Consider the following 25,401-nt stretch of genomic DNA (forward strand, 5'->3'; position numbering starts at 1 on the left):
AAGAGAGAGGCGGGTGTCTATAGTACGTGGTGGGATGGAGCAGATTTGGGAATCATGTATCTCTTTCACAAACACTGTTTTCGATATAATTATAAAAAAAGAGTTGAGAGCAAAATATCAATTATTGGTCAAAGGAGACACGTATGTTTGTGTGATAAAATATTGGGTATAAAGCATTCGATGTGTAAATATCCACACCAAATGCGTAAGATTTACATAGCATTTGGTGTCTTTTACCCAACAAACATGCATGGTCCCTCTTAAGCTAATATTGGGTTAACTTTTTATTCCAGAATGTATAGGTCTTAATCTTAAAGACCCGTCACAATGCTTAGTATGTTAATGGGGTAGTTAATAGGGTAGGATGGGAAAACTTTGGTAACGTTTGGTGTCACAGGAGCCTCACTCACACAAATAGAACAGAGAAAATAAACCATAGTGTCATTTGTTACCAACTAGACACGCCTTAATACTTAAAGTTCCGACCGACTTCAAGCCATCCACTTTACATGTACATGCATTTAAAGGCTGGCACCCCTCTACAATAACCTAATAGATGTAACCGTCGAGGTAACCTAATTCGTTAAGCTAAAATCCGGCGGGCAATGAGGAGATCGATTTCGTTTAAAATGATTTCATACAGCTGCACACAATAATTATTAATCAACAATATTTATGCTTACTACGTATGTCACTAACGTGATATTAGAAAGCTGTCAGAGTTAAAATTGATTTTTAGTTAATGACGCAATGCTTCATAACATGACGATTTGGATTTATAGGTTGTACGTTTTCTTTCTATAGAGAGGAAGGACGGGGGGGGGGGGGGTGAGAGGAACGGAGGTAGATGAACACATGAAACTTCTCTCACTTTCATTCTCTTTCCCTCTTGGTTTAAATTTCTATTTTAATTTTGTTGTTCCTCATTCTTATCTTTGATTTTCATCATTTTGCATGTTCATATTTTAATTGCTTCCCTTTATATTCCTTGTATTTAATAGTAAATTTCTCTTGACAATTTTCTTGTATTACTGTCTCCTTGATCATCACCACCATCATCCTCCTCCTCCTCCTCATCATCACCATCATCATCATCGTCATCATTATCACCATCATCATCATCATCACCATCATCATCATCATCATCATCATCAATATCACCATCATCATCATCAATATCATCATCATCACCATTGTCATCATAATCATCATCATCATCATCATCATCATCATCATCATCATCATCATCATATGCCCAATAAAAGAAACACACGGGAATAAAAAAATAATTCACCTAGAAACTTACAGGTTTGTTTGTCATTTAATCTACAGTAAAATCGTATCATACCAATTGTATATAATTCAATGCGCCAGCATTTACCATCCGGCCATACATATGCAAATGACTGAAAACTATACAATGCATAATAATATTAATAATAAACAAGACTTTCGTCACACTCTCAAATGTTTAATTTTTCCTCTTAATCTCAAATGACCATGCTGCATTTTGTCTATATACATCTTCCATCACATCATTTATTAAAAGAATTCATTATGAAAGAGTATAAGAACAAACTGTACAAGATGTATGTGAAGTGGCAAGGCATTATACTACATTCTCAAAGTGTTACTGACATATCGTTGATTCGAGAAACAGTTTTAAAAACAATTACAAAAACGCCCCTCCCAATTTTGATTAAACAATTATGGAAATAATACGAGAAAAACATAACGAGGGTTAACTGAATCTGTACAAGCAAAGACAGATTTCCTGTGACCGTACATGACTCCATAATAAAATCTTTGCAATATCCAAACTTTCTTAAGTTCTATGAGACTGTAATATATCCCAAAATACTATGCCGGTTTTAGAAAAAAAAGAGAATCTGCATCACGTACGAGGATGGCACATTAATGGAAAGTCAACACAACATCTCACATTAATAACCTTACAATAAATATATCAAGCAGGTAAAGCTTGATAAATAATTCACAGAGCATAGTGGATTAGTTCTTTATTTCTCACTTAATTTTGCATTTTTTTAGCTGACATCAATGCAGCAGTTTGAACACATGCACATACACGCCAGTTGCATTTTAAGAGTCCTTCCTGCAGTATGTATCATCACATGGGGGAAATAAATCTATTTACAAAAATATGATCTGAGACTTTGAAGTGAATCGCCGTATCAATAACCTCTATCCAATAAAAACAATCAACCTGTTGACTACTACATTTCGAGATTCCCATAGATTTTGCACAGGGATCAGCCGGTTACAGCAGGCGATGGGTTAATCAATCTCTTTTCATCAACTTTCAAAGTCACTTACTTTTTAAAAACTTGATTAAGAGATAAGTTAGATAATTCTTTATATTGCATTTTCTTTTGAACTATGAATTAAGTACATGTACAAACCACTCAACCGGGAGTGGTTTTACCGTTCAAATTTTGACAATTTTTTTCTTGAATTTCAAAGCAGCCATAATTCAAGTTAGCATCTGGGTATGAAAATAGCACTATATCTACACACATCCTAACATTAACAGAAAATTACACTAAAAACATCTTTAACATTTTATCACAGACCCCCCCCCAAAAAAGTATCAAAAATAGCAAGATGTCCAACAAATGTGTGTGCAAGTGAACTGAAAAGATCCAACTGAAAGACAATAAAGCTATGAAGAACCAATGTAAAACATTCAGACAAAATATGCAATATTAACTTAGGGGACTTACATTGATTTTCAAATGCGTACCTAAAAGGGATGCCTTTCTGCTATGTACTTTTATCCCTCTACTGACGACATATATTTTTTCTCTTGTTGTCTGTTAATTTGCTCTGCAGACCCGAGCATCTAATTAAGATGGAAAGGGTTCTAAGGTACCTTCTAAACTGCAGAGCCGCTACTCCTGTATCCAAGAGGAATCCTGCACGCAGCCTTTCATTACCAATGTTCAAACTTCATCATAGATATAAACAATGGGGAATGCAGGAAAACTGCTATGAAAAGATGCTTAGTGAGTTCACAGCAGCTATTCCTGGTAAAAGACACTGCAGAGATAAGGTTCCTAAATAAATCTTGTTAACATTACTGTATAAAGGTACTTGAACCCAGTGGATACTACATTCTCCTATTCCCATAGACTTTGTACAGGGATCACTTGGTTGCCTAGACAACAGGTTCACACTGCTGCAATGACTTTCATGTAAAGGGTATTCCCAAACATTACACACCTAATCGGTTCTAAAACCTGGAGTCGTTCAAAAGATCATAACATCCAATTATTCCAATGTCTTATGCACTGGGTCAAGAGTTGCTATTTTGTTATTAGACAATTCTAAGTGTAGCGTACATGAACCTTCTTAAAGTTATACTGAAGATGTGATCTGCACACAAACAGTATGTAATCACAATAACTTAATTGATACATCATAGCAAGCCCTGACATAGTACCCCCCCCCAAAAAAAAACCCAAAACAACAATATATCTATCATGTCAATTTCTGACTGCACATAGAACATATCCATATTTACTGACAAAGAATTTAAACTTCACATTTTTAGATTTATCAATTTTCCATAGAATTAAGATATGGGAGAAATTAATTCACAAGACTTCATGAGATTTTCACAATTTTTGAACTAGTCACTGCTTACCTACCTGAAAAACAAACCCTGCGACATGCATTTACAAGAGAAACTTGGGCATACAACAAACCCTGCGACAAGCATTTACAAGAGAAACTTGGGCACAAAACAACACATGAACTTCTTGTAAAACAAAGCTACATTTGCATTAAAAGATCCTAGAATTCTAAGGTTATTTGGTTTTATTCTTAGCCGCAAATTGGAAGACCTTTATCTTTTCTCTGTCAACCTCTCTTCTTAACTTTAATTTTTGTCCTTTTGTTTGATCAAAGTATGTTAACATCATTGGTATAGTATTGCATAAAGCACTATGGCTGGAAAAAACGAAAAACAAAACAAAACACAAGCAATGATTGATGACGGCAGAGATTTAACCAAAAGCAATCTTGCAAAGACATGGCTGACACACTAAAATTCTATTTTCATAATAGAATATTCAAGCACAGTTATATGACTATAATAAGCAAGATATGAAGAAAAAAGCATGGAGCTACATGAGCACAAGTCAAATGATCTGTTTTACATGAACAATGCATCCAAGCTGTGGGGCTGTGTGTACAAGTCAAAGATAAGTATATCATAAAATAAAAGAAGTACATCGTATTGTGACCTTCAAAGAATTGATTAAGACTAGTTTTGGGCATATTAGGTTCCGCTAAACTGACGGTGAAGAGAATCAAACGCTTAGCAATGGGCGATAACATGGTTTGGATGAGTTGAAAAAAAAAATCAGATATTACCTCATACGAAGGTTGCAATGACTTTCGAATACATTATCAATCATTTAAAGGCAGGTTTCAATATACAAATGTACACAAATACATATCTGTACAATATGCTAACTCATTCACTCACTCTCTCTCTCACACACACACACCCACTCTCTTACATGTCATATATCAAGATGCACATAGCCATTAAGAAAGAGTTTAGTCATGTGGCGATTGAATCATCGCCAAAAGAAAACACCAGAACCCAACATTAGTTGGCCGGTTACACAGGATAATAACTATAACCTCTCCCATATATGCATCATAAAGGACTACAAATTAAATAATAAATTAATTCAAAAGTAACACAATGCTAAGAAAAATATATCTCTAAGAAGTCATAGAGAAAGGTTAGTATAGGTACAGAATACATACATTTACAATGCTAAGATACAATTTTAATGTACAATGTCTGACAAAGAGTAAACATATTTCGCATATATCACTGAGCATAAAAAAAAATTGTTAAGAAAACGCAGACCTTATATTTGTCTGAAAGCAACTTATAAGCGTGAGGTATCCGCAATGAATAAAAAAAGGTTTGTCATAATATGTATTATTTCCTTTCAATAATTAGGAAAGATTGTTATTATTTTCTTTCATTTTTTAGGACACCATACAACATTTCCTTCTCTGGAATCACATGTACTGTGAAGAAAAAGACCAATCTTTCTTGCATAAAAACTGAAAGAGGACATTTTCTTTAATCCTCACAATTAAATATCATTTAGAAATTTATTATAGCACATTACGCCATATGAATGGATTAAAGTCATTTCGGTGTATTGCAAGTGTGAGCTAATAACATCAAGTCTGAAGAACTTTTCAAGGAATTTTAGGCTAATAGTGTCAAAGTTTAAAGAATTAGTTTCAAGGAATTGTTCAAGGCATTATCGACTATTATTTCCCTTTCAAGGCAATTTATGACCACCATTCAACATTTTGCTGATTGAACCTATTATTTCTCATCAAAGACCCCAATTTAAACAAAACTCATTACTAATGGAAAGTCCATTGCTCTTGTTATAAGCTACTTAAAATTTGGCCATTTGAATAGCCAAGAAAAAAATATGTGTCAAGGCATTTTGCATTTTTTTTACAATAATTTTCTGAATAGAACAGACCACTCTTCTAAGCAATCAATACTGAGGAAATGCTTATGGGAAACATTCTATGGAATGAACTAGAATTTTTTTGTATCAATAAAACATAAAAAAAATACATCTACAGGAAATTCTTATATAGAAAGCGAGGGTGTGCAAAGGAATTTGGAACAAAACCTCAAACTTTCCAATGTAGCCCTCTTGGCAGTGGTCCTATAAAACACATTAAACTTACATGTAAAGCAAGAACTGATATCATTTTTGGAACTCTCCTCTTGCACATAACTCTTAAGAGTCAAGAAAATCTGAGCTAGATGGGATTCCTGTCTATTTTATGATACAATAAGCAACTTTGAAATTCTCATCATTCTTCATCAATTGAGCAAAAGGTAAAATTATACTATAGTGTTGCACTGTCAAACAAACTTCAAAATTTGTTTTATTTTGCATAATATTAAAGCTTTTATTTAAAAAGAAAAGAAATCTAAGAGGCAGTATACAATATATGTCATTATATATTTCTTCCACAAATGACTGCAATTATTCATCTTAAATCCAACAATTCTACAAAGGAAAATCAGCTGTTACTGATAGAAGCACACATGGACATTTGTAATGGTCAGTGCTTACATAAGAAAAGAGTCTGTGATAACTTTGGCAATGTTTCTCGTTGATAACTGGACCATTTCTTTCTCCCATGGGCACTCTCAAAGTAAATCAAGGGAGTGTTTCATAAAGCGGTTCGCAAGTAACAAGTTACTTTACGGAAGACTGGTGATCCTTTCTTTTGGTAAATGACTTCTATTGGCGTTGATTTCAAGTTCCTCATGTTCCTAACAAAGGATCACCAGTCGTTCATAAAGTCACCTGTAACCTATGAAGAGCTTTATGAAACACCAACCTGATGGAAGAGAGGTTGGACGAAGAAACAGCATTCCTCTTTGATCCTTGTAAGTTTCCCAGAGGAGTGTTTCACATACAGTTTTGTCAGTTATTTTCACCGACTTACTTGTTGTAAGCTACTGAAATCCTTTCATCTGATTGGCTCAAAGCAAACAGTAAAAATCACTAACAAGGTAGTTCATGAAACTACAACTGGAGACGATTTCATGAAATAAATAATGAATTCACTGACATATGTTTCAGGCTACTGAAATCCTTGCATTTGATTGGCTCATGAAACTACAACTGGAGACAATTTCATGAAATAAATAATGATTTCACTGATCTATGTTTCAGGCTACTGAAATCCTTGCATCTGATTGGCAGAGAGCAAATTATTAAGCAAAAATCACTAACAAGATATTTCATGAAACACTTCCCTGGTATCAAGGAGAAATACTTGGATGGAGGATAGTATCGAGGAGATGATGTCTCAGGGGATATCATCATGGGCAGTTTGTGTGTTGCTTTCGGAGCGTCCATTACATGACATCATTCTCCATCTTACTGGAATAGGTAGCACTTTTTAGCACTTCCATCCACCTGTGAAAAGAAAGAATGAAGAGAAATTTAAAAAAAATACTCCTGTGAGCTTTGAAAAGTGACAGTTTTAACCTTATCAAAGTGTAGATGGAGATTACAAAACAGTTAGGCAAACATGCTTCTATGAATTTATTTGCTCAATACTTTTGTAAATAAGTTAAGCCAATACAATCCATTACTTTATGTGTCATGCCTATATTAGAACATGATACATCAGAATGAATTTACAAGGTAAAAAGGAATTAAATTAAGTATCAAAGGAATGACCTAGCTTATGATAGCTCATGGCACTGGACAATAATAGTCCAGTGCTGTTATTCTTAGATATGTGTAGACTCAAAACTATTCATTTCCATTTTTCCATGAACTGTCCTACAAGATTTGGGACAACATGCTATTCATTATAGTATGGCCTTATCCATCGCTGGTATTATGCAACAATGTAAAGAAGATGTTTCACAAAATAAAGTGACTTTAAATCAAGCTTAAGTGCCAATGTGCAAATGAAATCTAACACATGGCCAGTTCCATAAAGTATCTTCGTCTAACCTCCAATGCTAGGGATGTTCTTGAAATCCTTTGAACCCTAAATTTTATTTGTTTCTAGTTCAAATGAAAAGATGTAATGCTCTCAGATTACCATGGATGGAGCAGGTCATGAAGTAGAGCAAGAATAGAGAAAGATGGGGTTGGACATCCAAAAAGGTAAATTATTTTATGGCACTGCCCAGATAATCTGCATGACGATGAAGTCGCACAGATATAACCTACATGAATATAGTCATGCTTAATATTTTGTGAAACACGCTCCCCCCCGCCATGTATGTTGACATTGAAAAGAAATTGTTATGAGATGCTTACCTGCTGAATGTGTACTCGCTCTCTGCCCTGAAGAAATAGACGTGGGTCTTGAATTGTAGCTTGAAGACATAGTCTTTACGAATATCATCCTCTTCAGCTGGTATCATCACAGAGTAGCCCAGTAGGGGGAGGCTCGCTAAGGGGTAATCGTCCTAAAGGGGAAAGGAATGAATATTCATTGGTATTATCAAAGAGTAACCCAGAAGGGGGGGAGGATGGTTTAGGGGTAATAGTCATAAGGGGGAAAGGAATGAATATTCATTGGTATCTACACAGAGTAACCCAGAAGGGGGAGGCTCGCTAAGGGGTAATCGTCCTAAAGGGGAAAGGAATGAATATCATTAACTAAAGGGTAATCATTAAGCATTATCTGACTTGACAAGATATTGCTATAAAGGCTGTGTCACATCCTTCCGTGCAAGCATTGCAGGGAACTATTTTGATACCCACAGGTCGCCCGCATTGACAGTATCTCACACGTATCAAGCACGCAGATGCCCACAGAAGCGCAGGCAAGAATGGTTTTGAACATTCTCTAAACTTTGTTGCGGGTGAGTTGCGGGGCAATCACCTGCAAGGCTTGCACGGAAGGATGTGACAGGGCCTTAAGCAACTGAAATACTGTAATTTGATTTGCTGAGTAACAAAAAGAGTAGCAAAAATGTAATAGACCAATAACAAAATGTATGAAGCATGACCCATAGAAGAAATGACCAGACTAACCTGATGGCTTTTATAGAAGAAGAGACAGAAGTTTGTAAAAACCACCCACAGCTTCTGCCATCCATTGCTGTTCTTGAATTTACGCAATAAAAATCCACTCAACTGATTCTGTCAAAGAGATAAAGAAGAAATGAAGAAATCCAATAATTACATATCAGTTGTGTTGTGTTTAAACACCACTAAAACAATCAGATGCATGTCCTAAATGTGTATATATTTTTTAAACCTTACATACACTTATTCTAGGGCCGAGTTTACGCGACCTCATAAGTGAGAATCACAAACACAAACATAAATCATGGCAAAAGCAATTCTCCAGAAATGTGTTTCAAAATGTTTTAAATCATGATTTTAGATTTAAAAAGTGGCACATAGACGAACCCTACGATGGATAAAAACTTAGCTCTTGTAATCCCAAATGAGACTGGTTCAACAGTCAAACTTAACTAAAATTCAGAGTTCAGAACTATAATTCTATGATTTGCACTCTTTCTTCTTTGAATATTTCAATTATTTTTCTACCTCCAACAGACAAATTTAATATAGCAATTTTGAATTTGACACCATCCTTCACAAAAAAAATTGATGTGAAAGTACCTCTACGGCCTGGACATGATCCGCCATGCTAACGCTAGTATTACGATGCCAAAAAACATGAATGGTTGTATTAAAATATCAATGTGAACGTACCTCTACGGCCTGTACATGGTCCGCCATGCTTACACTGGTATTACGATGACAACAAACATGAACTGTTGTATTAAAATATCAATGTGAACGTACCTCTACGGCCTGCACATGGTCCGCCATGCTAACACTGGTATTACGATGCCAACAAACATGAACTGTTGTATTAAAATATCAATGTGAACGTACCTCTACGGCCTGTACATGGTCCGCCATGCTAACACTGGTATTACGATGCCAACAAACATGAACTCTTGTATCAAAATATCAATGTGAACGTACCTCTACGGCCTGTACATGGTCCGCCATACTAACACTAGTATTACGATGCCAACAAACATGAACCGTTGTATTAGCCCGATGGTGTGATTGACGATCTATAGACTTGGACGGTGACGACACGTCGTCTTCTGCTTCCTCAAATGCTGAATCTTGGTCCGGCGAACCTATAAGAAAATCAAAAACGTCATGTTTCAGATGGGCAGTGCTCATTTCATGCTGTTCGATTTAATGATTTAAAATCATTGTATTTCTACTGAGTATTTATGAAAAAAAAATTAACATAAACATGAAATTCAATTCCTAAAATAACATGCATATTGAACATTTTACTGCATGCACTTGGCAGTCTATTTAAATACATACACAAAATCAAGGAAGTTCAATATCTTTTATATATAATATCTTATGTTTCAGGAAAAGATATCATAAATTATGCTCAAAGGTAATTGTGCTTTTAATATCATGAATTTGTGTTTTAGAATGCATATGTAGCAACTGAAGTAAACAAGTATAACTGTTTTGAATTTACATGTTTGTTTTCTTGTCCTACTTCTTCATCTCTTTCTCAGTGCTAGAACATATAAAATGGAATAAGCATTTACTATCATTATCATGCATAAACATTAACATGTGAGCTTCTGGGTTAAACATCGCAATTTCTCTGATAATAAACTAAGATTTGAAGTCTAACTTACTTAATGTATCTGTAGGTTGGTCATCTTGGCACATACTCATTGCTAGCCTTATATCCTGTAGAAAAATGAAACAAAAAAGGAAATCTTGATAAATACATATTTGGCAATTTTATAAAACAATCAACCTTTCTATTTGTCTAACCACATTTTTCTCCTTTTTTCAAATCAGTTCATTACCTGCCAAGGTCATTTTAATCTCATAACATTAACAAATTTAAAATGATATAAAAAACAGAGACAAACTATTTCATGAAGGTCCCCAATATCAAAGATACGATGTACCGTACATGTTTTATGTTGAAATTAAATAAAGTGACCATATTAATGATATACAATCCTGAGTAAATAATAAATAAAACCTTTAGAAATCAAACTACCAAATGGTATACACAGGAGTTATTTGCAAGAAAAAGAGTAATGTTTATGTTGATAAGAACCTGCACTCTCTTTAAGTGTACCACATCCCATAGGGCAAAGGTGAGCATGAATTGAACTAATATCACATTCGTTATATACAAATATGTTATATGAAAAAAAAATCCACTTTTATTTATTTGTATAGCAAGATCAAACAGCAGTTTAATCTGAAAAGGCCAATTTACAAACAATTAACTAAGGTAGCCAGTTATCGCTTTCTCCACATATTAAACTCCAAACAAAGCTTGAAGTCTGATGAAAAAAAATAAAGCCACCAGCATAAAAAGTTGGAAGGAGATGTGATTTAACTTAGCTTTTGCCTCAATGCCAAAGATTACAGCAGATTTAATTAAAGCATTTTTTGTTGGGGTATTTTGTTTGTGTGGCATTATGGAAGTGCACAAGGACGCTATAATCATAAGGTGATATGCGCTATACAAGAACTCTTTATTCTTCTTCTTCATATTATCATTATTCCAACTAAACATATCATCTGGCATAGGACAGACTTTGATATCTATTTTTAAAATCATTTTTTTTTTCTGTTTTGTATTATGTTGAATCTTACCTCCATCCATCTAAGCTTTTCTTCCGGTGTGCTTGCTGCTATGACAACTGTCTTGTTACCTCCGTATAATGTGAAGCAGTTTGCAACGGAGCGGTCAAGCTCACTATCTTCAAGCTGAAATTAAAAGGTAAAGGATTTTCTTGACAAAATGCACATGACATAAATTGTCCAGAAGGTAGCTTTTTCATCAAAGATAAAAAACTCATTCTTTTTTATTATGTTCTTTACACAATGTAAAAATAAACAAAAAATGTTCTTTTCAGAATATAATTTAAAAAAATGTACTTAGGGTTAGGGTTTTAAAATATGTTCCTTACACAACAACCATGAAACATTACGCGAATCCTGTGTTTAAAAAATACCCCACCAGCTTATAACACAGGAACTCCATTGCCTTGCGTGTTGTGTCAATGGGAGCTCAGGTGGGGTATTTGAAACCCCAATTTCAGATTTTGGGAGAGCTTCATTTCTCTCGTTTAAACTGGGGTGGGGTTCATCTGACTGCTGATAATGTCTTGCGTGTTAGTCAATGGGAGCTCAAGTGGGGTATTGACACCCCACTTTCAGTTTTTGGGAAAGTTTCATTTCTCTCGTTTAAACTGGGGTGGGGTCGATTTAGTGACTGCAGCTGCTGATAAGAGCTGATAAAACACTGTGCATGCCACCACATCAGGCTGATGAACGGCATGGAGTGGGATTGCAGCTGCCCTTGTTACGTAATAGTATAAACAAACTCTTCAGAGCTTCCTGGCTGACAGTAATCTTGAAAGAATATATTTGTATTCTATTTGTTTTAGGACATTAGCATGTCTAAAAACGATTCAAAATTTAGATGGAGATCGAACTGAAATTTTGAACGATGCAAAATGACCCACAATTGCCGAAATAACAATAGGTTTTAAAAAATCACCCCCAGTTAACTCCCTCTCTCTCTCCCCCTCTTGCTCTCTCTCTCTCTCTCTGCCAGGCCTTATGAAGGTCACTTCTCCTTGGGGGGAAGGTGGATTAGCTGGGAGAGTGTGTGGTTGTTTACTTAAGGATAACCATTCTTTGTTGATATTGGGATGGGGGGGGGGGGGGGGGCGAGTGAAAGTAGCTTGGAATTTGAAATTGGGGTGTCAGAGGAGATCCATTTTTAAACACAAAGTTCCGTAATGATAAATTGAAAGTATAGTAAGTGGATTTTACAAAGCTTTTGTCCTTTATCTATAAAGTTCCCCACTTTATTAATATAATTTCTTCATTCGTCTATCTCCGTACCTGTGATGCAACAATTCTAACATTTTTTAATGTTCTGCCAATGGATTATATATTTTATTTACTCATTTTATATCTAATAATGGTATACTCGCACTGTTAGTCTCTGGAGTTTTGTGGAATATTTAGATGAAACCTAATTGAATTGGATAAATAAATTCATCCATTATCTATTTGGTCTATTTTTTATAATCATTGGAATTTTTCAACCAGCAATAACATAAGGAAATGGAACGATTTGATAAGTCAAATAATTTTTTCCTCTGCTTTGAGTGTAATCCAGGATATGTTTTTGACTCACCACAACTCCTTTGAGAGGGATTTGGCCATGAACTTTGAACTGGTTGGTAGGCGTGACCCCTTTACTGGTATACACCAAGACGTCTGAGAAGAGAAAGAACATCCTCTGCTGGTATCCCTTACGGGATAGCTTGTGAAGACAACCCTCTCGGATGAAATGCTGTGGGAATAAACAGAGATTTCCACATTGCTAAATTTCATAGAAGCATTGTGCAACCCCCCATGAAACTTCTACACAAATACCACTAACAATTTCAATGTGAAATACCACCACCATCAACATAAATACCATAATAAGAATCCCCACCTGCCAACAAAACATCACCACTATCATCATCATCATCGTCATGATCATCAGTATCATCATCATCTTCATCATCATTATCGTCATCATCATCATCATAATAATCATTGTTATCATCATCATCATCATCATCATCAACACCATCATCATCATCATCATCATCATCATCACCATCATCACCATCATCATCATCATCATCATCATCCTCATCATCATCCTCATCATCATCCTCATCATTATCATCCTCATCATCATCATCATCATTCTCATCATCATCATCATCAACACCATCATCATCATCATCATCATCTATCATCATCTATCATTGTCATCATCATCATCATCATCATCATCATCATCATCATCATCATCATCATCTATCACTGCCATCATCATCATCATCATCATCATCATCATCATCATCTATCATCATCTATCATTGTCATCATCATCATCATCATCATCATCATCACCATCATCATCATCTATCACTGCCATCATCATCATCATTATCTATCACTGTCATCATCATCTCATCGTCATCATCATTTTCCATCATTGTCATCATCATCATCATCATCATCTCATCGTCATCATCATTATCTATCATTGTCATCATCATCATCATCATCATCATTAGCTATCATTGTCATCATATGCTTGTTACCACCATAATCTCCACCCACCCTCCTTGCTTACCCTATTTGGTTGTATTAGCGTATCCATGCCCACCAGATCTCTCTGTAACTCAGTCAGTTTCTGGAAGTTCTCAATCCTCTTGACACTGTCCTCGATGTCTGCAGTCAGGTCTCCTACATCTCCCATGGCAGCTGAAAGAAAACCACACATACTCCTTTAACATGTTTCATACTGAAATTGGATGGTTCCTGTACAAAACTTATGGGAATCTCAGAATTCAGTAGACAACAGGTTAAAGAAAAACAGAGAAACTGCAAGATATTTAACTACCAAGGGCCATGAAGCCAATGAGGATAGATACTCTGGTAGGCTAATGATGTTACAAGAATCAACAGATATAGCCTAAACGGTGAGTGGAATTTGGGGGAGGAGGAACAACAAAAGTGTGGATCCTATCATCTTGGGATGGTTTTCTGAAAATTGTCTAATCTTTACTTGTAACTTTTATGTTATCTCAGTAAGACGAAAGAGCTCGCTATTAAATATAATCTCAAATCGGTAATCTGAAAATTGTCTCATCTCCGCAAAAATGTCTCATATTTCATCTCTGTAAGCGTCAATTTTTCCTTGGTCAACAAATCAATAACTGTTTTAAGATTTGATCGACCAATAGCATCATCTCTTCTGTAAAAACATTTAGCACATTATTGACGAGGCATTATTATCTTTGCATCCGTGATGTTCATGCTTCGGCACTACTGTGCTAAAGATACACATGGCTTGAAACCCTTGAAACTCATTTTCCCGAACAAAGTATACAAATATCTGTGCTGGTTCACTACAGTATACACTCACCTTTGCAATCCTTGTAGTCTGGATGTGATGGTTGATAGTGCTTCACAAGCCCTGGAGATAAGAAAGGTTAAAAAGGAATTAAACAATTGACACATTAGATTATAATAATGGCTATCTTTTTATACTTCCAACCCCATTTACATCAATTCTTACTGAAGTCACCATAATTTGAGAGCATTGCAGCTCTTCATATGAACTACCAAACAGAGACAAATCCTTTCGTGGAGGTCCAATATACTTATGGAATAAACCCAACCTCTTTCTTGTTTTGCATCATAGTCTGATATAATTTTGAAGAATTACATGTATTCAGTGTTTAAGTTTCCTAAAACAAACACGGTCTGGGTACCAGTGCTGCAAACTAATAAATTCCTGACAGAATGACTGCATATCAATTGTTTTGGTACCCGGTAATCTAGTTGCTTACTAGATCTAATGACTGATTTTACTACGTTAACAGTGGGATAAATCAGGAGTTGTCAGAAAAAAACATTGACATTCAGTGTGCAAAGGATTACATACTTGATTTGTCCTTTTTTTTTTCTCTATTCTAATCAATTTTTATTGATAGATGGCCTTTAAGGAACTTTCGCACTTACTTTCTAGCACCAGTTTGTAATGTAACAGCCTCTGTACAGGTTTGAGAAGGAATGTGTTGAAGGGTAGATAGCAGACCTTCTGGATCTCAAAGTCACGATAGAAAGACTCAAACTTCTTGTTTTTTCTCAACGAGGCCTCCAAATCACTCAGGACCTCTTCCAGCTTTCCAATATAACCCGTGTACAGCTGAAAAAGTAGAATTTAAGAAGTTAACAAGAGAAATTTTAGAAAATGAATTTATATACAAATAAAGCATTTAAAATGAACGACAGTTGACCGCAAAACCCACAAGAAGTCAGCCAAAATGAACTTTTTGATTATTATTAAATTTTGAATAAAGATCCCAGACCAAACCTTTTGAAATGGCATTCATGTTGAAAAATTGGTCAATGACAACACTTGAAACAATGTAGAAGAAATTCACAGAGAGCTCCAAGAATGACATGTACAAAAAAAAAGGGAAAAAAATAGAAAACATGTTCTCACAGAAACTCTTCTACCACTTTTTGGGGTTTAACCTGCTATTTTAGAGGATCTTGGATGCTTTAATCATGTATTCATCTTTTTAACCCTTTGGTGACTGAGTGATTTAGCTAAAACACATGTATTCCATAGACTCAAGCCCACACATATGAGTGCTCAGTCTTTAACAGGTTAATTTGAATGTTATGGTAAACTTACCTTCAAATGTTGAGCATTCTTGAGAAGTATATCACCTACTCTCTGGAAACCACCTTTGCCCTGGGCATTGGGCCTGCCTTCCCTGTAAGGAAACAAAAGCAAATAAATAGAGACAAAAGGAAATAACATGCATCATAGACTATTGCGCTTTTCAGTATAATTACGATTACATATGCGCACACTTCCATCTTTGTATAATAACGCTAAAAACAGAATTACATATGTGAATATGGACTAAAGATTAATACCATTTGTGGTCAATTTCAAACCCAAGTGTCTGTTTGTATGAAAAAGAAAATATGTGCCAAAGCATTTCAGAAGAAATTGCGGAATGACTGAGAAATAAGCAAACTAAGCACAAAATTTCATCAAGATGATGGGTCTTTCCCCAGAAATAATAATACACTGTCTCACATGTTCTTATCTGTGTTGTTGATCTTCAGTGTAGTTGTTTTTTCAGCTTAAATTTCATGATTTAACAAAGTCCAGATAATGTAACTGGACCTGAATGACATCTACGATGATAAAGTGACAATTGAACTTTGGTCTTACATGCTTTCTCATGGAATCAGTGTGTATTGCAACTACATTCATTTTCTTTAATCAATGGCAAATGTTTGTTACACTTTATATCCTGCATTCCTCTTTGAAAAGGTACAATCATACATTTTATTAATGTCTACCAAATATCTAAGAATAATTTGGACTGAAATTGGTATCAAGTACCACAAATATTACTTTAAAAAATGTTGCGTATAGTAAATATGTCTTGAAATTTGCCGATGAATGCAACAAATATCTATTTCTGTTCTAGGGAACATAGGTGAAATCAATGTGGGGAATGTCCTACACAACAGAAGAACTTAAAAAAATATCATCTCGGATATTAATGCTCATTCTTAATTGCTCAAATTACACCATATCATAAAACTGTCCAGCGTAATAGCATTCTTTTAAAGGCCTGGTCCCACTGTCCGACTGACACAAAACGTACGCATGACAGATACAGCGGACATGCAAAATTTTGGGGTGGCTCCATCCGTTTTCATCCGCTCCAGACAATGGACAAAATGGGCAAACAATGAAATCACAGTAGACGGATACTCGATGTATATAGAGTGTATATGAAACATGTATGCAAAGATTACACAATGGATACAAAACGTTTTCCAACAGATGGCAAGATTCGTTTATGTTTTACATCCTCTCTGCATCTGTAAGTGCAGTGGGACCAAGCCTTTAGTCATTTTGTTAAGGGCAATTCCATAGGTTGGTGGACATGAGCTCAATGTGTCTTTATACATATAGCCCATCTGAACCGTAACGTGAGTAACCAATTTATCTGCACCCCTAGTAAAAACCATGTGTTCTTTATTTTTTTAATTATATACAAATTTGTCTCCCTAATATACTTCTTTGAAATGGATATAATCAACTTTCATAAAAGCCTTGTATGAGGACACTTTTCACTTATGTCCACTTTTCATTTTATGCATGTCCAAATCATGTAACATGAGTAACCGACACATTTCAAAGATTTGCCGGGAGCATAATGAAATTTCCCAAGTTTTGTTTTATACAAAGGATAGTCAGACTGCGTACTATATTGTGATAAAGAGATGTTTAGTTCCTATCAATAATAATGGAGTTACAGCTCCAAGTATGAGTCAAGGTGTCTCCATATGTAACCTGGGTAACCGTGGAATAGCCCTTAATATGTGAAAACTGCATACAATAATTGAAGGTCCAATAAAAGATCACTAGCACCTTGCCAAAAGGATAAATAGCATCTTTATAGCGGGGCACCTGCTAAAAGACGTGGTGTAGCACAGACTTCTGACAAGTTGCCTTAGAAATAACTAATGAAATAAATGAATTCTTACCATGATGAAAGGCGTTGTTCGACTTCTTTGAGGAATTTACAATGGAATTCATAAATAGGATCTAAATGACTGAAGAGAACTTCAAGGGTCTCTGGTAGATTGGCCTCATTCGTTGTTGCTTTCCGGAACCACTAAGAAATAAAATAACATCATTAAGAGCATTAATAAGACTTACACACAAGAATCTTTGGAACAGTTCTATTAAACAAGTTTGGATTCTTTCAACTGTAGATCATAAGTAAGGGTATTTAGTCTGATGCCTATGCAAAATGATAGTAATGTGGATCTTTATCATTTGATAAATCATCCTCATTTCAAAACCAAGGCCAGTCAGCAGAACTAGTCATTAGTATCAGTCACCAGTGTGTTGGCTCAATTGGTAGAGCGTCCGCCTCACAACCGGAACGTCTTGGCTGTGTCAACCAAAAGACGGGAGTTGCTGCTACCCTGTTTGGCGTTCAACGATTTAAGGGATAGAGCAACATCGATCTGGTGCTGCTCAGTTGCTGCCGGGCCCCAATCAATTGGGCAAAATGAATTTGAGGATTTCTGTTTTCTGATTTCTATTTTGAACAATAAAATATGGATGATCATTATCATCATCAGCAAATTTGCCTACATTTATTAGCTGAAATAAATGATTGGTCATGAGATAGATTTCAGCTAATCATTTGATTTAGGATCCATATCACCATTTTAAAATAGGATCCATATCACTATTTTACAATAATATCTTTAAAGGGGTGAATCATCTTTGTTGTGTGTAATAAACATTTGATTCTGATGGAATGAAAGGAATACTGTATTGTTTCCTAGTGTATAATCAACAATACCTGAAAGCTTTAGACAAAATGGAAGTAAATGATCTAGTCAAGCGACAAATAATCAAGGTAAGCTGTACATTGTGCCTGATAATGCATTCTACATACATGTACATATACTTCATGCAGGTGAGAAGCATGATAAAGCCTGTTTATTCTAGGTTTTTTTTAAAGAAAATACTCACCTGGCATATGGTGAAAATGCATAAAAGTTGCATTGTTATGTTTTGTAGTTTATGACATTTTGATTAGAATAATTTGTCAATATCAAATATCTCATCAGATGGGGTCTTTAAATTCCGATTTACATTTGATACTTACTACTACAACTACTTCCAAGTCTTTGAGATATGTTCTTTCTGTTGTCAATATCTCTTTGGCAATGAAGTATGCCCTGTCAGGAGGGTGTCTCTGAAAAGCAAAAAACAAAACAAACAAAAAACCCCGGATCATTAGACAAAGAAACCTACTTAAAACAATATATGTCTTTACTGCTCTTTTATCGCAATGCATCAAAGGACACAATTTGAGTACGGAAGTAGCATAATAATTGGAAAACTGTGATAAACAATGCACTTTAAATAATTGTTTTGATCAATTAAAACCCTTTTTCATTTGATTATACAATATTCCAATTCAAAGTGATATATTGTTGTAAAGACGATTTCCAATGGGGATTGAATGTGTCTTCATCATTGTGCCTGCTCCATAATGAATGTATAACATCAGGTATATTACACAATACACATGAAATCACTTTTGTTTAATTTCACCAATCTCTAACACACTTTCTTACACTTTACACAATTATGAGCTGGCCATATCAAACTAATAGTTTAATACATATAAGTATAAAATTAGAATCAGTTTTGAACAAGAATCACTACTATTATGCTCAATCTCTATTATTCAATCCAAAATAAGAGAATATGAATTAAATTTGAATTCAAACTAAATTCTGCTGCCAACAATTTTCAATAACCTTCCCCCATCCCCTCTACTTCCCTCGTCCTCATGAACGAAAGACTTACAAGACGAACCTCTTACACGGAGTCACATGATCTGAGTGGCAGCAGCTAATAAATACCACTTCCTTTTCAAATGGACTATTGTTGATAAGAGCATGACCTTTACGATGACCTATTACCACTGTGATTCATATTCATCTGATTCTTATTCATAATCTTTACCTCTTCCTTTTATTGTCTTCCTCCAAATTCATTCTAGACCAAAATACACTGTCTTCTGACATGTATGTTTAAAGCTAGCATCAGTGTATTCTTTGATCACTGAACTTGAACACTTAATGTTTTTTATTTGTTCACTATCTTTTGATATCCTCTTCAAATCCTTTCTGTACTGCAAATTTCAAGTAGATTAACACCATTAAATGGATTTGTTTTAACGAACCAATAATTAAAACAACAACAACCACAATCTTCCACTTTCATAGAATGCTTTTATATAATACATCGAACATCTCTACGCACTTTACAAATACATCATTGTCCACGCAAAATGTATGCACTATATCAACTCACTGGGGTTATTCCAGCAAGAGCTCTTCAAATGCTCAAGTTTCAATAACATTTTCTAAAGATAATATGTGTACAGGAAATGAAGTTGTTCTTATACTCAACTCACATGTATTATCAAATATAACATTTAATTCTGGTTGTCAATTTCAATGATGGAGGAAATCGTGTCTCAAAGTGATTGTGAAAGGCTGTTTATAATGCCCTAAGAAGTTGGGCCTGTTGCATAAACTTGTTATAATAACACATTAGCAATAGCAGTTTAAAGCTACTGAAATCATCCAATTTGATTGGTTGACAGTGAACTTGTTTTAAGAAATATGCATTTGTAATTATAACAAGCCTTCATGACGGGGGGGGGGGGGGGGGGGGGCTGGTATTTGCTGGAGAGCATTGGAATCACAAAAATCGACAACAAATTGACTCAATCACCGCACGCAGATAAGCATGAGTGGGACTATGTCTAAATTATTAAGATCCTGACAGCTTCAGCTCTCAATTGTTGTATCTTTAATGCAAGAGCAATTGAAGAGCAGCCCTTTGAAGTGTAGCATTCATTTGCAGCAATATTCTCATTCTCCTACATCTTTTTTTTTCATATTTTACATTCCATTTACATATCTCTGACAATATGTCATGTTAAAGATAAACGTTTTGTCTTTGTGGTAACGATTTCAAAATGAGTTAGGCACAGAATCCAATAAAATGACCATCCAAGTGTCTTTTTGTGCCAAAGGACTCTGAAAGAAATGGTGTAACGCCAAGAAATTAGCAAAACAAGCCATGAAGTTTGAGCACGATGTCAGGTCTTTTTCCAAGCAATAATATTACTACACTGTCCCACATGTGCTTATCTGTGTTGGTGATCTTCAGTGCAATCATGTTTTTAGCATGGATTTCATGATTTTACAAAGTCTAGTCGATGTAGCTGTACCAGATCCCGGGCCCCGTCCTACAAAGAGCTGCGATTGATCCGATCAATTGCAACTACGGAAAGCCAGCAAAGTCAACATATAAAATGCATGTTTGGTAAAAAAAAATTATAGATATGAATGTACATCCATAAATTCATTGATTTTTTGACAGTTTGGTGTGTTCTCCTTTGTTTACAAAGGACATTTTGCAAATTTCCTGTAGAAAAAATTATGACACTGATGGATTTCCATAGATATACGATTGATTGAATCATACGATTGATTGAATCATTCGAAACTCCTTGTAAGACAGGGCCCTGGGGCCCATTTCATAAAGGACTTGCAACTGTTGTAACTTTGCCATAATGGCAACTACCATGGTAACAGGGGTCAGCAGCCAATCATAATGAAGCTTTCCATGGTAGTTGCCATAATGGCAAAGTTACAACAGTTGTAAGTCCTTTATGAAATGGGCCCCTGATCTATGATGCTATAGTGACAATTACATGTAACCTTTGGTTTTACATACTTTCTCATTAAATCAGAGTTTACCACAACTGCTTTCATTTATCTTTAACCCACCTTTTTCTTGACAGGCTCTTCTTCATGGTTTGAGACTGGTGATGAGACTACTTCTGATGTATCATTGTTGTATGATGGTATAGATTTGGTGGGTGAAGGGGCAGGAGAACCTACAAAAGATAGAGGAAAAAAAAAAGTAAAATTAAAGACAAAATCATAAAATAATGATGACCAAAATAACGATAATAAGTGATAATACATGTAATAATGATAACCATAGATAGTTAAAACTTTGATTTCCCAAATGTTTAATGTAGTTCCACATACGTATGATATGTCAAAAGCTGAGTATTCCAGCACTTCACCTTGGCCATAAAACCTCGAAACAGATAATTGATCAAGATGAAAATTAGGTTTTAAGTGCATTTTTAAGTAGCTATAAAACTCGAAAGTTCCTATAGAGGGAAAAAGAATTCTTTGAAATTGCAATTGATTTTGACATAAATCATAAGGAAAAGTGTGTCTGCTTCAGAGAACTAAAAGGGACAAGATGATGAAATGAAATTATCAGTTCAACTGTAGCAAATTCAAAGACTTTTACAATTTTTTTAAAGAACTTTAAAACATGAAAAAGATAATATTTTAAGTAGTCTTTCACTCCACAATAAGATAACAGCTCAACCACCTTGTAACCATACTAAAATACATTGTAACATTCCAACACATTATTACATCCACAATACACTCAAACACATGAGCAAAATATTCAAATTCAAACCATTAACATCCATTTAACTCACATAATCTGTTCATTGACACATTTGCACTCCCACATTTTCATCCCGTTTTAATCCACAAATGCATCTTGCCCTTACCCAACAAACCAGCATATACAGTCCCACAAGATCATTTCTGCGTCTCCACAATCATGCATGTATTTCTTACCTTACACAACTTCTGGCTATCGTATCAGACGGAATCAGAGATACTGATGTACAAAACCATTGCTCCATGATTCTGAAACTGTGCTTTAAGGCTCCAGATATGGAAGAGCAGCAACCTTCCAAAGTTCCAAACCCTCAACAAGTCAAAGTCGCTATTAGACACCACATATAATACAAATCTCATATAAAGATTTAATTCATCCAGCATGTTGAGATTTATTCCAAAGGGCCGTTATTAAAACTGTTCATATGAAAGTTACACATAACTTTATGCATGACGGTGACCCGAAGTGAGATGGGTGTGAGATACCCAACACTTTCTGTTTCAACAAAATAGAGCTAATTTTCTATAACTGTAATCAACTACTAGTATTGACAAATAAAAGACTATAGATTGGAATATTTCTTAACACCAAGAATTTTAATCTAAAATCAATTTTGTTTGATGAGAATACAGATTGTCTTCTAACTTAGCACAAGAAATGGTCACCATTCATGCAGAGAGTAATGCATAAATTCTGGGCAGCTTTATCAAACATAACCCAGGCTGATGTGAAGTTTTGTTCCTGTATGTAAATAATTTCCTATCTAATGTTTTTTTTGGGTATAAACATAATTTTTTAGAGAACATTGTATATATACAGTTTGGGATATAATTACAAGACCACTTTCCTACTGACCTTCCATATACACTGTAGTATGGTCTAATAATGATTTCCAAAGCTGTATATGAATTCGAGCAACTAATAATTTGGAAGGATATTCTCATTACATGTTGAAAACTAAATACTAAATAAGTTTTATTGTAGCATGAGGTTTAGATCGAAACGATAAAAAGTACTTGGACATAATTATTGACAAGAAATTTACATGAATTAATTTGAAAATAAATGTTGCTACACAGACTTACATGTAATAAGATAAACTCGAGTAGGTAGGTTTCACACTCATTATACTTTATTTATTTAATCATATATTTTTGTTTGCATCCAGCAAGTACACAGATCGATTAAATTCTATTTTAAATCTGACTGACAATTACAAAAATCTATCATGGAAAAATAAAACTAATGATGGTCTGACCATGGTGTAATCACATGAATCTACTTATAAAATACGATCTTTACAAATCAAATGATCTTCTTTTCAGCCATTACATTATAATCTAATCATTTTCTCACAGAAAATGTATTTAAAGATTATTATATTTTGTATCACATTTACTGATACTTATATATTGTCTTTATACATGACATAACATGAGTTAGTATTATATAATTTGAATTAAATTCAAAATCTTCTTGGGACTACATGAATGCTTTGAGTGAGTGATGTTGGCATTATTGTAGCAAAATAATAGTTCTATATATTTCCAAGATGGAGCCCCCCGATGAATATTGAACATATTTTATTGCAAAGTAATTAACTTAAACTCCAATGCAACATAATAAAAGTCACAAGTTTGAAAGAGATTTGCTATCATTTTGTAAGCTTTTACATTAGATTTTAATTTTGCATGTACATAATATGTGAAGTAAATTCATGCGCATATATAGCAAGATTTTGCGTTGCCCCGTACCACATGCATGCATTTTTGGCATATTCTTTTATGTACAAATCAAAGATGCGCATGTCTTAACAGTAGCCTACAAAAGATGAATGTAAAAAATAGGAACATTTCTCACAGGATAAACAAAACCCCACTTACATTCTGACAGTCTTCAGGAAAAAACAGGATAGCCAACAATCTAAGTATCTCAAATTCATTAACAAGCAGATAACTGCCTTTCATAAGCTTCAATGATCAACTTGTGTACTAAATATATTTCTGAAGGAATATAAAGTGGGGTTTATCAAATCTTGTTTGTTATGAAGTCTCACAGAAATTTGAAAATAACCCTCTACTTGTTAATTACGATTCAATGTGAATGTCACTGTTCCATTGTGACATTACTGCCTATCGGTTGTGTGGTCTCTGGTATATGACCCCACTATCTCCTTCTTCCTTGGATGACAGACAGAACAAAGGGCCTTTTCACACGTGAATCTTGAATCATCATTGTAATGATGATTGCAATTCGTCTTTAGAATCATCGTACCTATCACACGCTCGCTCGAAAACTGTGATTTGAATGGAATGGAACTGGAATTTACCTCCGGAGTAGAATTTGAATTTGTGATCAGCGTTCGTGATTCTAATCATGTTAAAGTTGGTTTCACACGTGCTAAAAATTTGTCATTAGCCTTATTTTTCACTGGAATCATCATTCCAATTCCAATTTTTAATTTTTAACTGTGTGAAAGGGTGGAAAGTTAAGTCAAATTCTTGATTTAAATACTGAACCTTAGATCTTGGCCAAAAACCTAAAGCTGCCCTAAGCCATAGCGTAAACTGATGAACGCACTAGTATTCTCTGTAACCATAATTGGACAGTCCTGTGGGGTGGGGGTGTTTCACAAAGATTTAAGTATGACTTAGAGTCGCACTTAAATGCCAACGCATACATGATATGCAACGCGCAATCTTATTGATTAATACGCAGTAGTGCACGCCCCCTTGGCATGATCTGACCAATGCAGTCATGCCTACATGTATGCACACAACTAGGAATTTAAGTGCAACCGTAAGTCATACTAAAATATTTGTGAAACACACCCCTCATCTAATGTTAAACCTTAACCTTAAGTTTAACTTTCACTAAAATTCTGAATTAATCCTAACAGCGCATCTAACCTTAACTATAAACTAATCCTAATATTAATCATTATATAACCCATATCTAGACCCGTACTTAAATATCATCCACAACCCTGAACTAAGCCTATTGAAATCCTAAGCCAAACCTTACCTAGTATATGTACCCCCCCCCCAAGGTTACTAAACTGAAAGAAATACTAAC

General features: G+C 34.9%; 1 protein-coding gene across 1 annotated transcript; it reads right to left on the reverse strand.

Moving 5' to 3' along the window:
- Positions 1 to 1,302: 1,302 nt before the first annotated feature.
- On the reverse strand, positions 1,303 to 23,188 carry LOC129279525 (FERM, ARHGEF and pleckstrin domain-containing protein 1-like). Its single transcript, XM_054915632.2, has 15 exons — positions 23,182 to 23,188; positions 21,618 to 21,727; positions 18,908 to 18,997; positions 17,766 to 17,896; positions 15,883 to 15,964; positions 15,201 to 15,387; positions 14,602 to 14,652; positions 13,807 to 13,937; positions 12,805 to 12,963; positions 11,247 to 11,360; positions 10,262 to 10,316; positions 9,567 to 9,730; positions 8,598 to 8,705; positions 7,875 to 8,026; positions 1,303 to 7,013 (listed from the first exon to the last, which is right to left on the reverse strand). The coding sequence occupies exons 1-15, from the start codon at positions 23,186 to 23,188 to the stop codon at positions 6,953 to 6,955; spliced, it is 1,602 nt and encodes a 533-aa protein (XP_054771607.2). The 3' UTR covers positions 1,303 to 6,952.
- Between the last annotated feature and the right edge of the window lie 2,213 nt (positions 23,189 to 25,401).

This window comes from Lytechinus pictus, chromosome 16 (genome assembly GCF_037042905.1).
Source record: "Lytechinus pictus isolate F3 Inbred chromosome 16, Lp3.0, whole genome shotgun sequence".
Taxonomy (NCBI): Eukaryota; Metazoa; Echinodermata; class Echinoidea; order Temnopleuroida; family Toxopneustidae; genus Lytechinus; species Lytechinus pictus.

Coding starts and splice junctions, on each gene's coding strand:
- LOC129279525 (XM_054915632.2), bottom strand. Junction 15,388..15,882: donor AGAATGCTCAACATTTGAAG/GTAAGTTTACCA, acceptor CTACTTTTTCAG/CTGTACACGGGTTATATTGG. Junction 14,653..15,200: donor TTACAAACTGGTGCTAGAAA/GTAAGTGCGAAA, acceptor TCTTATCTCCAG/GGCTTGTGAAGCACTATCAA.